General features: G+C 40.5%; 1 protein-coding gene across 1 annotated transcript in view; it reads right to left on the bottom strand.

The window, feature by feature from the left end:
* Window positions 1-12659, bottom strand: part of LOC122930545 (granulocyte-macrophage colony-stimulating factor receptor subunit alpha-like) — a 129585-nt gene that overhangs the window by 61134 nt on the left and 55792 nt on the right. Inside the window, exon 5 of the mRNA XM_044284015.1 lies at window positions 10899-11019. Within this exon, the coding sequence (XP_044139950.1) occupies window positions 10899-11019 (121 nt within the window). The remainder of the gene's footprint in view (window positions 1-10898; window positions 11020-12659) is intronic.

The following is a 12659-nucleotide window of genomic DNA, read 5'->3' as shown; positions in this document are numbered from 1 at the left end:
ATCTTGGACTCCCAGGTCACTGCTGGTAACGATGTTGCCCGAGTATAACACCACTTTTACAGACTGACAATAATACGCACTAAACCAAAGATAAAATCAATTTTAGAAGAAAAATGGAAAGGGCTGCCAAAAATTGCAAGGAACCGGCACTCTAATACACCCTTTATTACACATAAAGGAGGGCATCATACACTTTTGAAAAATTATGATTGATGGCCTGCTGGTGACCATCAAAAACATTGAGCAAAGTCCTGCTGGTGACCCTCTAAAACATTAGGGGCGAGGGCCTGCTGCTGATCTGAGCATCGAAAAAATAAAGGGTGGGTGCCTGCTGCTTAGCTAACTATTGAAAAATTATAGGCAAGGGCCTGCTGGTGAGCTGACTGTAAAACATTATGGTTGAGGGCCTGCTGGTGAGCTGACCCTCAAAAACATTACATGTGAGGGCCTGCTGGTGAGCTGACCCTCTAAAAGATTGTAGGTGAGGGCCTGCTAGTAAGCTGATCCTGTAAAACATTATGGTTGGGGGCCTGCTGGTGAGCTGACCCTCAGAAACCTTATATGCGAGGGCCTTCTGGTGAGCTGACCCTCTAAAAGATTGTAGGTGAGGGCCTACTGGTGAGCTGACCCTGTAAAACATTATGGTTGAGGGCCTGCTGGTGAGCTGACCCTCCCAAAAAGGGCCTGCAGGTGACTTTACCCTCTAAAATATTTTAGGTGAGGGTCTTCTGGCTAGCTGACCCTCTAAAACATTACATGCAAGGGCCTGCAGGTGAGCTGACGCTCTAAAAGATTGTAGGTGAGGGCCTGCTGGTGAACTGACCCTTGACAAGTTTGTATGTGTGGGCCTGCTGGTAAAAGCTGACCATCTAAAACATTACATGCGAGGGACTGCAGGTGAATTGACCCTCTACAACATTAGGAGCAAGGGGACACTAATAAGCGTGTTGATATGATGAAAAAGGAGGAGGAGGAGGACTATAAAAGGAAGATTGAACCATATACAGTCAGGTCCATAAATATTGGGACATCAACACAATTCTAACATGTTTGGCTTTATACACCACCACAATGGATTTGAAATGAAACGAACAAGATGTGCTTTAACTGCAGACTGTCAGCTTTAATTTGAGGGTATTTACATCCAAATCAGGTGAACGGTGTTAGGAATTGCAACAGTTTTCATATGTGCCTCCCACTTGTTAAGGGACCAAAAGTATTGGGACATAATAATAATAATAATAATCATACATCAAACTTTCACTTTTTAATACTTGGTTGCAAATCCTTTGCAGTCAATTACAGCCTGAAGTCTGGAAAGCATAGACATCACCAGACGCTGGGTTTCATCCCTGGTGATGCTCTACCAGGCCTCTACTGCAACTGTCTTCAGTTCCTGCTTGTTCTTGGGGCATTTTCCCTTCAGTTTTGTCTTCAGCGAATGAAATGCATGCTCAATCGGATTCAGGTCAGGTGATTGACTTGGCCATTGCATAACATTCCACTTCTTTTCCTTAAAAAACTCTTTGGTTGCTTTTGCAGTATGCTTTGGGTCATTGTCCATCTGCACTGCGAAGCATTTGGCTGAATATGAACAGATAATATTGCCCAAAACACTTCAGAATTCATCCTGCTGCTTTTGTCAGCAGTCACATCATCAATAAATACAAGAGAACCAGTTCCATTGGCAGCCATACATGCCCACGCCATGACACTACCACCACCATGCTTCACTGATGAGGTAGTATGCTTAGGATCATGAGCAGTTCCTTTCCTTCTCCATACTCTTTTCTTCCCAAGTTGATACAAGTTGATCTTGGTCTCATCTGTCCATAGGATGCTATTCCAGAACTGTGAAGGCTTTTTTACATGTCGTTTGGCAAACTGTTATCTAGCCTTCCTGTTTTTGAGGCTTACCAATGGTTTACATCTTGTGGTCAACCCTCTGTATTCACTCTGGTGAAGTCTTCTCTTGATTGTTGACTTTGACACATATATACCTACCTCTTGGAGAGTGTTCTTGATCTGGCCAACTGTTGAAGGGTGTTTTCTTCACTAGGGAAAGAATTCTTCGGTCATCCACCACAGTTGTTTTCCGTGGTCTTCCAGGTCTTTTGGGGTTGCTGAGCTCACCGGTGTGTTTCTTCTTTTTAAGAATGTTCCAAACAATTGTTTTGGCCACACCTAATATTTTTGCTATCTCTCTGATGGGTTTGTTTAGTTTTTTCAGCCTAATGATGGCTTGCTTCACTGATAGTGACATCTCTTTTGGATCTCATCTTGAGAGTTGACAGCAATAGATTCCAAATGCAAATAGCACACTTGAAATGAAATCTGGACCTTTTATCTGCTTATTGTAATTGGGATGATGAGGGAATAACAGACACCTGTCCATAGTACAGCCAAGAAGCCAATTGTCCCATTACTTTTGGTTCCTTAACAAGTGGGAGGCACATATGCAAACTGTTGTAATTCCTACACCGTTCACCTGATTTGGATGTAAATACCCTCAAATTAAATCTGACAGTCTGCAGTTAAAGCACATCTTGTTCGTTTCATTTAAAATCCATTGTGGTGGTGTATAGAGCCAAAAATGTTAGAATTGTGTCTATGTCCCAATATTTATAATTTAATATATATATCCCAATAATATATATTTCTTCCAAAAAGCGCCAGAATGCGGAGCACCTACCACTTGGCAAGAGATATTTCTGCAAGGGTGTGCTCCGGGGAACAGTTGCGGGCCTGTTTGGTGTGGCCCGTCTTCTCCGTTTTGCCACCCCACTGCCTCTTCCAGTCTGTTGCAGTGCTGCAGATCCCTCCCCCTCTGTACTGCTGTCTTCGCTCGGCTTGCCACCTTCCCAGGTTGGGTCAGTGACTTCATCGCCCAACACCTCCAATTCCTCATTATGCTTATCCTCCTGACTTGTTGACCTAACAACAACCTCAGTTATTGACAAATGTGTCTCATCCTCATTATCAACCTCTTTATTTATTTATTTTATGCATTTTATATAGTGCTACTATATTACGCAGCGCTTTACAGACATTATCATCCAACTGTCCCAAATGGGGCTCTCAATCTAAGGTCCCTATCAGTATGTCTTTGGACTCTTGAGACACTAATTGCAGTTGACTTATTGGCAACTGTGTCTCTTCATCATCATCCACCTCTTGAAACTCTAATTGCCGTTCCTCATCATCATTTTCTTGTGACTGTGGATGCTCAAGAGTTTTGGGCATCAGTACACACGATCTCCCCATGTCCCTCTTCAAGTTGGCTTGTCGAGAGGCCCATGGATGGAGGAATGGCGCTGAAAAGAGCTCCTCGGAATATCCGAGTGTGGGATCACTTGTTTGGCCAGATCCTCCATGTTGGGAGAAGGAGGATCAGGGTGAGGAATGTGTTTACCAGACTCTTGGATACTGAGACTGGACTTGGTGGAAGACAGGGTGGTGCTTAACCGACTGGAAGCATTATCTGCTGCAATCCAATTGACTACCTGGTCGCACTGGTCTGACTTCGAGAGCGTTGTCCTGCGCCGCTCTGCAAACTGGAACATGAAGCTAGGTATCGTGGATGATTGTTTTTCTTGTGCTCTGGCAGCAGGCACAGTTTCAATGTGCCTAGGGCCATGGCCTCTGTGTGCACCATCAGCATCACTGCCGCTTCATCCCTTACTGCTCGCCTTCTTCATATTAAATGTTATATATGCTTGAAAGTATGTCACACGTACAGTAGCGGACGATTTGTAAGTGTATACACAAAAAAATAATAAAAAATGCTATTTGGGATGTGGAAACATCACAAAGGAGATATACCACAGATAATGTCAATGCTGTCACCAGCGGCTAATAAAAAATTACAGGGAATGTCACAGGTATTTGTGATGTGGAAACATTACACAGTAGAAATACCGCAGATAATGTCGCTGATGTCAGCAGCGGCTAATATAAAATGACAGGGAATGTCACAGCAATTTTGGATGTGGAAACGTTACATAGGAGAAATACCACAGATAATTTTGCTGATGTCAGCAGTGGTTAATATAAAATTATAGGTAATGTCACAGGTATTTGGGATGTGGAAACGTTACACAGGAGAAGTACAGCAGATAATGTCGTTGATGTCACCGGCGGCTAATAAAAAATTACAGGGAATGTCACAGGTATTTGGGATGTGGAAACGTTACACAGGAGATGTACCCCAGGTAATGTCACTGTCCGCAGCGGCCTAACTATTGCACGCTATTTAGCGCAGGATGCGCTAAAAATAGATATTGCTGCCACACACAATAGTCCTTAAAAGGACTTTTTGGTCTGTAAAATTTTAGCAAATTAGTGCAGGTTGCACTAAAAATATATTTTGCTGATGCCACACACAACAATAGTCCTTTAGGACTTTTGGTTCTCTGACAAGTAAAAAAAATAAATAAAAATCCCTACACTATTTTTCCCTTCTTCAGCACAGCTCTCCCTGACTAACACTGAGCTGAACACGTGTCATCGGGTGCTATATAGCACCCGATGATGCATTTCGGCCAGCCAATCACTGTAATGCCAGTAACCAACATGGCTATGGCATTATAGTGAAGGGCAGTACTTACCTGCACAAACGTGTGGGAAGGAGACTCCAGTATTGCGCTGGAGCACATGCAGTATTCAACCGAATACCGCCATGTGCGGAGCATCGAATGGTGTTCGGCCGAGCATGCTCGATCAACACTACTGGGCAGTTAATGTACAGGGTTACAGTCTGTTTAGAAAGGATCGCCAAAACCGGAGAGGGGGAGGGGTCTGCCTTTATGTAAAGTCCTGTCTAAAGCCCACAGTCTGAGAATATATAAGTGAGGGACATGAACATGTGGAGTCACTGTGGGTAGAATACATGGAGGAAAAAACTATAATAAAATACTAATAGGAGTTTATTATAAACCACCTAATATACCAGAGTCCACAGAAAAAAAATCTACTACTAAACGAGATAGACGAGGCAGCAGATCATAATGAGGTTGTTATTATGGGGGACTTTAATTACCCAGATATACACTGGAAAACTGAAACCTGTATATTCCATAAAGGAAACAGGTTCTTGGCAATAACCAAAGACAATTACCTTTCCCAACTGGTTCAGGAACCGACAAGAGGAACGGCCATACTGGACTTAATATTAACCAATAGACCTGACAGAACAACAGATGTGCAGGTTGGGGGCACCTGGGAAATAGTTACCATAAAGTAATAACCTTCCACTTATCATTCAAAAGAGTGTTTCTTCAGGGAGGAACAAAAATACCAAACTTCAAAAATGCAAAATTTAGTCACCTAAGAGAGGCCATAAGCCTAACTAACTAGGACAAAGTCCTCAAAAATAAAAATACAGCCACAAAATTGGATATTTTTAAAAGCATCCTAAAATCTAATTGTGATAGGTATTTATACATACATACATACCTTATGGGAATAAAAGGTTAAGGGGGAGTTGCAGAGAGCGATGAGTAGAAAGGAAAGCTTTTAAATAGTTGTTTCTCCACTGTATTTACTGAGGAAAATAAACTGTCTGATGAAATGCAGAATGTAAAAGTAAATTCACCATTAAAAGTGCCCTGCTTGACCAAGGAAGATGTACAGCGACGTCTTAAAAAGATTAAAATAGACAAATCACCAGGACCAGATGGCATACACCCCTGTATCCTAAGATAATTAAGTAATGTCATAGCCAGACCCTTATTTCTGATATTTAAGTGTTCCACAGAATTGGCGGATAGCTAATGTGGTACCTATATTCAAAAAGGGTCCAAAAACAGAGCCCAGAAACTATAGGCCGGTAAGTTTAACATCTTTTGTGGGTAAACTGTTTGAAGGTTTTCTAAGAGATGCTAACTTGGAGTACGTCAATGAAAATAAGAAAATAGCGCCATATCAGCATGGCTTCATGAGGGATCTGTCATGTCAAACTAATTTAATCAGTTTCTATGAGGAGGTAAGTTCTAGACTTGACAGCGGTGAATCAATGGATGTTGTATATCTGGACTTCTCCAAAGCATTTGACACTGTATCGCATAAAAGTTTAGTATACAAAATGAGAATGCTTGGACTGGGAGAAAATGTCTGTGATAGAAAACAGAGGGTGGTTATTAGAGATGAGCGAATCGAAGCTGACAAAGTCAAATTCATTCCGATTTTCAGGGGAAATTTGATTCTGAACAAATGCGAATATACTTGCGCTTCGTGGTAACGAATCACAATTTTTCCTAACATAGCAGCTAGCCGGCTACACGTGTGAGGACATGGGGGAAGGAACTCTGGGAAGGTGGGATGATCCATAATGCCATGCATGCAGCCAATCAGCAGCCAGCCAGCCTGGTGATGTCACAGCCCTATAAATACGGCGGCCATCTTAGAGTCTGCCATTCACTATCGTACTTTGTTCAGGAACAGACGTGTATGCAGGCGCTAGGGAGAGGGAATCCAGATAGTCTCATAATATAAATCTGTCATTCCAGCAATTAGTTATTGGGGTGCAAGTGCTATGTTGAAAAGCCTTTAGTGGCTTTTATCTGTGGAAAAAGATATATATATATATATATATATAAAAGGTTCTAGTGCAGAACCGAAACGTTGCACCACCTGGGTGAATAAAGTTCACTTATCCTTTTCCTTGGAGTGCCGCCCATTCTTCTGGATTATACATTGGGGTAAGAAGCCTGTTCCCCTGGAGACGTGCACCCTACCTTTATTTGATTGTGTTCCAGTGCCGCCATTTTTCCTTTGTATATATATATATATATATATATATATATATATAAATACTCAGGTCACTTTTGCTGTTAAATGCACTGATATCATTTAGTGGCCTATTTCAATACAATACGATAAATATTTACGCAGGTCACTTTTGTTGTTATTTGCGCTAAAAGCGGTTATTGCCATATTTCTAGAGAAAAAGAGAAAAATTTACTTAGTTCATATTTAGTGCTATTTGCGCTAAAAGCATTTCTTGTCATATTTTACTACAATATGAGAAAAATAGACAGTACACATTTGGTGTTATTTGCACTGAAAGCGTTTCTTGTCATATTTCACAATATGAAAAAAATTGATGCAGTTCACATTTGGTATTATTGCGCTAAAAGCATTTATTGCCATATTTCTAGAGAAAAATAGAAAAATAGACTAAGTTTATATTTGCTGTTATTTGCGCTAAAAGCGTTTCTTGTCATATTTCACTACAATACAAGAAAAATAGACACATTTCACATTTAGTGTTATTTGCGCTAAAAGCGTTTATTGCCATATTTCTAGAGAAGAAGAAAAAAATGTACTTAGTTCATATTTAGTGTTATTTGCGCTAAAAGCATTTCTTGTCATATTTTACTACAATACGAGAAAAATAGACACAGTACACATTTGGTGTTATTTGCGCTGAAAGCATTTATTGCCATATTTCTAGAGAAAAATAGACTAAGTTCATATTTGCTGTTATTTGCCATAAAAGCGTTTCTTGTCATATTTTACTACAATATGAGAAAAATAGACACAGTTCACATTTGGTGTTATTTCCACTGAAAGCGTTTCTTGTCATGTTTTACTCCAATACAAGAAAAATAGACGCAGTTTACATTTAGTGTTATTTGCGCTAAAAGCGTTTATTGTCATATTTCAAGAGAAAAATATTTGCAGTTCACTTTTTCTGTTATTTACTTAGACTAAAATAGGCCACTAAACGATTTCAGCGTAAATAACAGCAAAAGTGAACTGCATATATATTTCTTGTATTAGACTAAAATAGGCCACTAAACGATTTCTAATACAAGAAATATATATGCAGTTCACTTTTGCTGTTATTTACGCTGAAATCGTTTCATTGACAATTTCAAATCCTTTAGTTGCCTATCTCAGTAAAAAAAGAAATATATATTTGGCGCTTTTAGGGGTGTTTTAATTTGCTATAAATTTATTTAGTTCAGCTAAAAGTATGTCAGACAGAGAAGTGCCAGGCCCCGCACAAGGGAGTGTCAGAGGCGTAAATAATTCTGGTGCAGGCACAGGTCACAGCAGAGTAAGGGGGCGTGGCAGCAGGGGTTTCTTCCCGAGGCCTCAGGTCTGCATGTCAGCTAGCGGTTGTGTCTTGACGAGCAACCCAGCGGTTCTAGATTGCGTGACTGGATCTTCGACTTCATCGCAAATGACAGCAGCACCAGCAGCCTGAGTCTAGAGTCACTGATGAGCAGCTTTCTTCACCTGCATAGTGAAGAAACTACTCACCAGCACCAGCAGGTAGACCTGGAGCAGGACCTGAACCAGCAGGTGGTGGCATACTTTGACAGCACCCTGCCAGCCATCATAGAAGACTCGCTGGACTACTGGGAAGCCAAACTGGATTTGTGGCCGTAACTGGCCGAGTTTGCCCTTGAAAAGCTGTCCTGCCCGACCAGTAGTGTGGCATCAGACCGGGTGTTTAGTGCGGTGGGTGCCATAGTTACCCCAAAAGAACTCGCCTGTCCACCCAAAATGTGTAGAGACTTACTTTTGTCAAGATGAATAAGGGGTGGATCAGCCAGGATTTCCACCCACAAATGCCTGATGCATCAGATAAGATCATCCATCTCCACACTATGTCACCGTGACACTTTGTGGTATTATGCTGCTGCTGCTGTTGCTGCCATCTCCACACTATGTCACCTTGTCACTCTGGCCTCCTGATGTTACCATCTCCACACTATGTCACTGTGCCATTTTGTGGCCTTCTGTAGCTGCCGCCACCTCCAGACCCTGTCATTGTGCCACTTGGTGGTCTCCTCATGTTGCCTCCACCTCACCACTATGTTATAGGGCCACTCTGTACACTTCTCATGCTGTGACCACCCTCCTCACTCTATGACGGGGTCGCTATTATCCTTGTTTGGCCTTCTTGAAATCACCATTTATTTGACCTTTCTTCTGATCGGTCAGAAGGAAGGAAAAATAGGACGCACAATGGATCCTGTCTGTGCAGCAGCTGTAAGGCCTGTATGGTCGCATCAGAATTGTCTTATGATTTTGCAGCCAAAAGCAGGAGTGGGTGCAAAACACAAAAGACATGCAAATATTCTGTTCACATGTCATCTCTGTTTTGTATCCACCTCTGTTTTTTTGGCATTACCAATACTGATGGATTACTGAGCAAATGCTGACCGAGTGAAGACGTATGCTCCCCAGACAGGATCCGTTTTTTGTGGGCTATGGTTCTGACTGATCAGAGGAAGGGCAAAATAATCTGTGACTTCAACACAAACATACTGCTTACGGGGGGAGGGGGGGCTCTACTTCTATAAGTGTTTACTAGAACAGGTTCTGTAGACATCTATGTGGAATCAGCTGACAAAGGAATGTGCTTCTTCTTGATGCTAACATGGACCTGTAAGGCTGAATTAATAATTGAGTTATTTGGTCAGTTTTGGCCCTGTGACTGCCCAAATAAGTGGTGTGCAGTGATTCTAATAGCAACACCTGTCATCTGCATGTCATACTGACTGACAGTATTATTTCACTACCCCAGCACACTCCCTATGTGTGTTACTGCAAGGCACAGTGTGCTACACTCATATAAAGGCTATATGCAGCCTGGAATAAGCTGTTTTTATCGCAATTCATTGCAAATATATTCGGATCAAAGCAATTTTTTGGGGAAAATTCGGCGAACCGGCCAAATAAATTTTGTTTTAAATTCGCTCATCTCTAGTGATTATTATCGGTACACACTCAGATTGGGTCACTGTCACTAGTGGGGAACCTCAGGGGTCAGTATTGGGCCCTATTCTCTTTAATATATTTATTAATGATCTCGTAGAAGGCTTGCACAGTAAAATAGCATTTTTTTTTACAGATGACACTAAACTATGTAAAGTAATTAACACAGGAGAGGACAGTATACTGCTACAGATGGATCTGGATAGATTGGAGGCTTGGGCAGATAAGTGGCAGATGAGGTTTAACACTGACAAATATAAGGTTATGCACATGGAAAGGAATAATACAAGTCACCCGTACATACTAAATGGTAAAACCCTGGCTAAAACTGACATGGAGAAGGACCTAGGAATTTTAGTGAACAGCAAACTAAGCTGTAGAAACCAGTGTCAGGCAGCTGCTGCCAAGGCCAATAAGATAATGGGTTACATCAAAAGGGGCATAGCTGCCCATGATGAGAACATAGTCCTACCACTTTACAAATCACTAGTCAGACCACACATGGAGTACTGTGTACAGTTCTGGGCTCCTGTAAACAAGGCAGACATAGCAGACCTGGAGAGGGTCCAGCGGAGGGCAATAAAGAAATAACTAAAATGGGTGGACTACAGTACCCAGAAAGATTATCAAAATTAGGGTTATTTACTTTAGAAAAAAGACCACTGAGGGGAGATCTAATTAATATGTATTAATGTATCAGGGGTCCGTACAGAGATCTATCCCATCATCTATTTATCCCCAGGACTGTGACTGTGACGAGGGGACATCCTCTGCGTCTGGAGGAAAGAAGGTTTGTTCACAAACATAGAAGAGGATTCTTTACGGTAAGAGCAGTGAGACTATGGAACTCTCTGCCTGAGGAGGTGGTGATGGTGAGTACAATAAAGGAATTCAAGAGGGGCCTGGATGTATTTCTGGAGCGTAATAATATTACGGGCTATAGCTACTAGAGATGGGTCGTTAATCCAGGAAGTTATTCTGATTGCCTGATTAGAGTCAGGAAGGAATTTTTTATTCCCCTAAAGTGGGGAAAATTAACTTCTACCTCACAGGGTTAATTTTTTTTTCTTCTTCTATATCAACTTGCAGTATAACAGGCCGAACTGGATGGACAGATGTATTTTTTCGGACTTATAAACTATGTTACTATGTTACTACATTTTTACCTGAGAACCAAAGAATATTGAGTATCTTCAGGGGCTTCTTTGCCCACAGTCCAGGAGCAGTTCATGATGTAAACATTGTATATCATGCAGGCAAAATTGTCAGCAGCCGAATTATTCTTACCTGAAAATAAAAGTAGAAGTATATATTATATAAACGGATATACTGCTTGGCTTTTTTTTAATCCTCCTGATTAGACCGCTATCTGTCTAGGCCCCATCACTCAGAGCGTTGATGCTCACATACAAATTGCCTAATTTCTTCTCTCAGGTTCATTATTCAGAAATAAACTGTGGCCCCAAAAGGAAAGATGAGGAGTTCAGAATGTGTTGGGGCTATAGACACACACACACACATATATATATATATATATAACTAAAGAAGGTGCATGATGTTGTATAAAGCATTTTCCCCTGACATTTTTGGTGAAACTCATTATAATAGACTTCAAACATGGAAATGTGACTCTTTTTGTCTGTACTGTGTCCCACAGTGCCTCAAAAAAGCACAATATCAAGTGATCAAAAAATGTTGAAATCAACAAATGAAGAAAAAATGAATAGCGGCACTCACAATAAAGTAATATTTGCAGCTTTATTCTGGTTAAAAACTGGAAAGTGCAGGCACCGCACAGATAAATCAGGCAATAGCCGTTTCATGCTTCCTGCTCTTTGTCTAGCCTCCCATTTTTTCTTCATTCGTTGATTTTTGTATGGCTATCAAGCAGAGCACCACCATATATCGCATGTTGCGAGTGCAGATGTGAATACAGTTGGACATTTGTCACACTCAGCAGTGCCGACCCTTTTTCTTGTATGGACATTTTGATCAAAAAGTACTATTACCCTAAAATAGTACCAATAAAAATGTCAATTCATCCTGCAAAAAGTTATCCCTCACACAAGACCATCACTAGAAAAAAAAACCATATGGCTCTTAGAATATGGGGACAAAATAATGATTTTTTTTTAAATGCTGTAAAACTGGAAAAAAAAATAGGAATATTAGGTATTGCTGTGTTCGTAATTACTTGCTCTATGAAAATATTCCATAATCTATCCCATTAGGTGAATGCTGTAAAAATAAATAGAAACAGTGGTCACATAATATCAAGTTATCAAAAAGTCCTATCTACCCCAAAATGTTACCAATGAAAAAATCATCTCATCCTGCAAAATAAAAGCTCTCACACAAGATCATCTCCAGAAAAATAAAAAATAAATGGCTCTCAGAAAATGGCAACACAAAAACATGATTTTTTTTCCCAAACATGCCTTTATTGTGGTAGAAATGAACAAGAATAAAAAATGGACATATTTTGTATCACTGCTTCCATAATAACCTGTTCTATTAAGTCTATCAGGTGCACACCATTAAAAAAAACTATGCCAGAAAGGCCATTTCTTGGTCTTGTTGCCTCCCGAAACTTAAGCAATCAAAAATTCCCAAAATGGTACAGTACCAATGAAAATGCCACATCCAGCAAAAAAATAATTTTTTAAAATATGGGTTTCAGAAAATGGCAATGCAAAAACAAGATTTTTTTTTTGTAAAACTTTGTGTAAAATGGAAAAAAATTATAATTGGTTTCTCTTTAATTGTACTGACCAGCAGGATAAAGATAACATACCAGTTTTTCCAAGCAGTGTAAGCCGGAATAACAAAATTCAAAAAGGAATGGAGAAATTCTTTATCTTTATCCTTCTTCCCAAAAAGTGAAGTAAAAAGTGATCAAAAAGTAGTATGTACACTAAAATAGAACC

This window comes from Bufo gargarizans, chromosome 3 (genome assembly GCF_014858855.1).
Source record: "Bufo gargarizans isolate SCDJY-AF-19 chromosome 3, ASM1485885v1, whole genome shotgun sequence".
NCBI lineage: Eukaryota > Metazoa > Chordata > Amphibia > Anura > Bufonidae > Bufo > Bufo gargarizans.
This window is presented reverse-complemented; position numbering and strand designations above follow the sequence as displayed.